Source organism: Rhagoletis zephyria, unplaced genomic scaffold (genome assembly GCF_001687245.7).
Source record: "Rhagoletis zephyria isolate East Lansing unplaced genomic scaffold, Rhagoletis_zephyria_1.1 Rzeph_scaffold_17513, whole genome shotgun sequence".
Taxonomy (NCBI): domain Eukaryota; kingdom Metazoa; phylum Arthropoda; class Insecta; order Diptera; family Tephritidae; genus Rhagoletis; species Rhagoletis zephyria.
This window is the reverse complement of record NW_016174574.1, coordinates 220-4,723: the sequence shown is the minus strand read 5'-3', so window position 1 is coordinate 4,723 and position 4,504 is coordinate 220. Positions and strand designations below refer to the sequence as shown.

The window sequence follows — 4,504 nt, the reverse complement described above, 5'->3', positions numbered from 1 at the left end:
AATTTGGGAACTATTTTCGCATGTATAAATTCGTATTTTCAAGAACAATTCAACGATATAAATAACTCATTTTCGAAGAAAAATGCAGATACCCACATTTTAAATCAGTACGGCAGTATAGAGATTGATAGAGAGAGAGTATTCAAAAGAATATAACATCAGAAGCAAATCACGAAAATGTGGTTTAAAATTATAATTCAGAAGAAACAAATGCAGCTATTTAAACTGCAGAAAACAAAACAATATCATAAAAAGAACTATGTTCTCTTCGACATACCTCAAAGATAAGGTAGAAGTGGGGAATTATACGGCTGCCCATTGACAGCTCGATTATATACAAATGATGATGCGTAAGAGATACATATACATATGTATATTTAAAGAGACTTTTATCAAAGTTGATATATCTCACTGTTGACCAGTTTTATTACACAAAGACTCCTACAGGTATCAGACCATTTCATCTTCATTAAAGTATAAAAATGCAAACGTACATGCATATGTATGTACATATTTTCATCACAGACTTATGTATGAATATATTTCGGTACATGCAGCCATAATTTTGACATTCTTGTAAACTTATATGTACGTATTTACATACTTAAATTCATAAATTTCTAATTTTATGTTTTATCTGCTTTCTGTGATTTCAGGTGGTTCCGACAGCAACAAAGGCAAAAGCAAAAAATGGCGCAAAATTCTACAATTTCCACACATATCGCAGTGTATACACCTCAGAGACAAATTAGGTAAGAATTTTATTTCGTTGAAACAAAACGTCAGTGATATTACCATAGCTTTCACTTAAATGTGTCTTTCAAATTGGATATATCCTCTGCTTAGCAGCTTTGTTTTTAATTTCTTTCTAACCCACCGAACCCAATTTTTGCGAATTTTATGTTTCCCCACAAGACTTACAGACAGACAAGTTATCTTTACGAATCATGAATTTCCTTTAAAATGGCTTTCAATCGTTAGTGTATATTTTTGCATATTTTGCAGTAAATGCATGATTTTGCAAAAAATACCTGCTTTTGCATATTTATTGCGCATATTTTAGTATATTTTACAATAAATGCATGTAGTTTTTGCTTTTTTTATTTACAACCATTTAAATTTAATGCGAAATCTCTTGACAAAAAAATCCCCTTGACCAAAAAAATTGCCGTTGAGGCACTCTCTTCTACCCCGGTTAGATCTCAACGTGTTGAAGACTGTAGGAGAGAACTAGCCTATATATCTGATCAATACGAAATTATCCTAATATGGGTCCTGGGACATAGGGACTAAGCAATTGCTTTTCCTTAAAACTTCATACCTTTCACTTAAATTTATTTGAACAAATCGAGCGAAAGCCCTTGTTTCGCCTTGTTTCGTTAAATTTGAGGAACCTTTACATATTAACTATTATCAAGTTCGCAGAGGTCTTAACGTTGAATTTATCCTTATTGCTTTCATCCGTTAAGTACATATTAAGATTTTTCTGTTGTATGTTTCTTTCAGATATAAGCTATGGTTACGTGATAGACCAACAACCCATTGGCCGTATATTGTTTAGACAGTTTTGTGAAAGCAAGCGGCCCATTTACTTTAGGTACATTTCCTTCCTGGATGAAGTGCAGCGGTGAGTACTTGTATTTGCCTTGCAATTGATGTCATTATGTCAATACATATTATTAGAATATCTTTTTTGCTATCTTCAACTTCGAAATTTAGATATGACGTGGAATACGATGAGAATCGTATATCCATTGCTGTCGACATTGGTCGGCGCTTTTTGGCCATTGACACGCCTACGGCGTTGAATAATGGCATTTGTGATATCGGCGTTGAGAATGATGTCAATGATGCCAATATCACCAATTCCACCGTTGAAAGTAACACTGCAGCAGAGACTGAAAATTGCAACAATACCACCGCCAACAAGAGCAGCAGCAACAATCACAAAATATACGAACGTCACAATGGGGACGAACACAATGGCAACGATCATCTACAGCAGCAGCAGCAGCAGCAACAAAACCAGCAACAGCGGGATGACACTGCGATACAATGTAATGATGCCGGTGGCTCTGGTGGCGGTGATAGTGGCGTGGATGCCGGCGATACAGTTGGTGGTGGCAGCGGTGAAGGGAGTGGCGGAGGAGGCGGAGGAGGCGGCTGTGACGACAACGGTGGTGGTGATAAGGAAATCAATTGCCTGTATACTGCGGGCGGTAAAAAACTGAATTTATTCAACCGCGACGAACTAGTGCTGGATGTGCTCAACGATGATCTCATTGCGCGCGTACGGGACAAAATTACAAGCGGCAACAAGGAGCTCTTCGAACCGTGTGTGACTGCGGTGAAAGCCTTTCTAGCTGGCGAACCATTTCGAGAATTCGAGACTTCAATGTATTTCCATCGGTAAGTGTTGCAATTATATTTAAATAGCAATAAATTAATGATCCAACCATTAAATTTTAGTAAAATAAAGTGTAAGTTTAAATCAGGTTGATTTTTGGCAATTTTTTTAACGCATTTTCTTCCATACACAGTGTGTTCGACAATTTTTTTTTGTATGGAAAAAAGTGCGTAATATATTCAAAATAAAACTTTTCAAAAATCAACAAAATTCTAAAAGCTCTGATTAAAAGATTGAAAATTTAGTACTTAGCAATTTTGCAGAATTTTCATAGTTTTTGCACAAAGTTTGAAATATGACTTTATATAGTTTTTGTTAGATAATGAGCTTTACTATTATAAAAAAAGTATAAACATTAAATAAATAAACGAAAAATAGGAAAAATTTGTTAAAATGTCGAGTCCCTATTTATTTTCCCACCACTGTAGTATTTTTGTGTGAAAACAAGCAGTAAACTGTTTAGGTTGGAGACTTATTTGCGTAGTAGCATTGGGCAGGAGAGATTGGTTGGGTTGGCGCTCCTAAATGTGCATAGGGATCTGGAAGTTAATCCTCAGCAAGTGCTAGATAAGCTAGCAAAAAAAAAACCAAGGAGGATTCCAATTTCAATTTAAAAATAATGTATAAAATAAATTTGCTTAATATAATAAAAATTATATTTTTCTAAACCGATGGTAGACTTATGTTAAAGTATAGGGCTGCGAGAATTCGACGAAGACTCTCTAAATTCAATAATATTGTCATTTGCAATTGTGTATGTAAGCTTTATTTGTTCAACATTTGAATAGTACAAATAGTTATTCGTGTGCATAGAATATTTTGTTGCAAGAAATGAACGGTTGTGTGATTGCAATGTTTAACAAATCCATTTTCACCTTTCGTTACACAGATATTTGCAATGGAAATGGCTGGAGGCGCAACCCATCACCTACAAAACGTTTCGTATGTACCGCGTACTGGGCAAAGGTGGCTTCGGCGAGGTCTGTGCATGTCAGGTAAATACAAAAAAAAATATATATAAAGCAAAAGCGCACAATACATAAACCGGGGAAAGTGTAAAATATGCAAATGTATGCTTATTCAGAAGTACTTGCAACACATTTTTATGGCATTCATATTTTTCGAATACATAAAATGGCATGCATGCATATGTATTTACAAAAGTACAAGTCATGACACTTATTCGTCATTTTACAGGTACGTGCCACTGGTAAAATGTACGCTTGCAAAAAACTCGAAAAGAAGCGCATAAAAAAACGTAAAGGCGAATCGATGGTGCTGATAGAGAAACAGATTTTGCAAAAAATAAATTCCCGCTTTGTTGTGAACTTGGCATATGCGTATGAGACCAAAGATGCGCTCTGCTTAGTGCTAACGATTATGAACGGTAAGTTGAGTTTCTTGAAAAAAATAAATAAATAAATAAAAAATAAAATTGCATAACAAAAGAACGCTTCCATTTTATGGTTATTAAGGTTTAACATTATTGGCTATACTTTGGTATTACATTGGCGCTTACAGCGGGTTCTTTGGGGTTTAAAGCATCTCCTGAAATTTTTTGGAATACGTACCATGTAAAGCAAAAATGAAATCATTTGACACCTTTAAAAGTTTATATGAAAGTAAATTAGCGAAAATGTTATTATTGACAGAGTCCTGTCGAATGCAAGTCGTTTTTCGAGATTCGAATCGTATCGAAAAATTCACGTCATTGCCTAAAATTTATACTCGTTTTTCGAGAGTCGAATCGTATCGAAAATTTCACGTCAGTGCCTAAAATTTCCACTCGACTAGTGTATTAAAACCGGAAAACTTGGCAGCACTGTATAATTTTCGACGATTTTCGTCGTTTACTTATTTCGGCACGACAGTAGACAATGCCAATGTTGTAGAGTCGTACAATTTAGCCTAATTTACGACTTACGCAATGAGGCTGATTATGTTTTTGTAATTTTCGGGTCCTTTCGCACTAATTTGCTTCGCTTGAATCAAATTTCATTGTTCTTCTTCATTTATTTTTAAGTATAATGTTTACTTTTGCGAATAGAGACATAAAAATATGCTTTTGTGTGTTTGTATGTATTTAATTTTTTTACT

The 4,504-nt window shown here is 34.8% G+C and overlaps 1 protein-coding gene across 2 annotated transcripts; it reads left to right on the top strand.

Annotated features, from left to right (window-relative positions):
- The first annotated feature begins 613 nt into the window (after window positions 1-613).
- On the top strand, window positions 614-3,844 carry LOC108379863 (G protein-coupled receptor kinase 2-like). Of its 2 annotated transcripts, none has more exons than XM_017636219.1 (5): window positions 614-752; window positions 1,507-1,627; window positions 1,720-2,409; window positions 3,297-3,402; window positions 3,605-3,844. In XM_017636219.1, the coding sequence occupies exons 1-5, from the start codon at window positions 629-631 to the stop codon at window positions 3,827-3,829; spliced, it is 1,266 nt and encodes a 421-aa protein (XP_017491708.1). In that variant the 5' UTR covers window positions 614-628; the 3' UTR covers window positions 3,830-3,844. The 2 variants fall into 2 exon arrangements, with proteins under 2 accessions (XP_017491708.1, XP_017491707.1); XM_017636218.1 differs by having other exon boundaries at window positions 1,684-2,409.
- Window positions 3,845-4,504: the final 660 nt, after the last annotated feature.

What these genes read in the sequence shown, in the direction of transcription:
- LOC108379863 (XM_017636218.1), top strand. Translation starts at nt 629, where the DNA reads ATGTTTTATCTGCTTTCTGTGATTTCAGGTGGTTCCGACAGCAACAAA. An exon ending in TTCCTGGATGAAGTGCAGCG is followed by an intron (nt 1,628 to 1,683) that starts GTGAGTACTTGT and finishes ACATATTATTAG; the next exon opens with AATATCTTTTTTGCTATCTT. An exon ending in ACTTCAATGTATTTCCATCG is followed by an intron (nt 2,410 to 3,296) that starts GTAAGTGTTGCA and finishes TTCGTTACACAG; the next exon opens with ATATTTGCAATGGAAATGGC.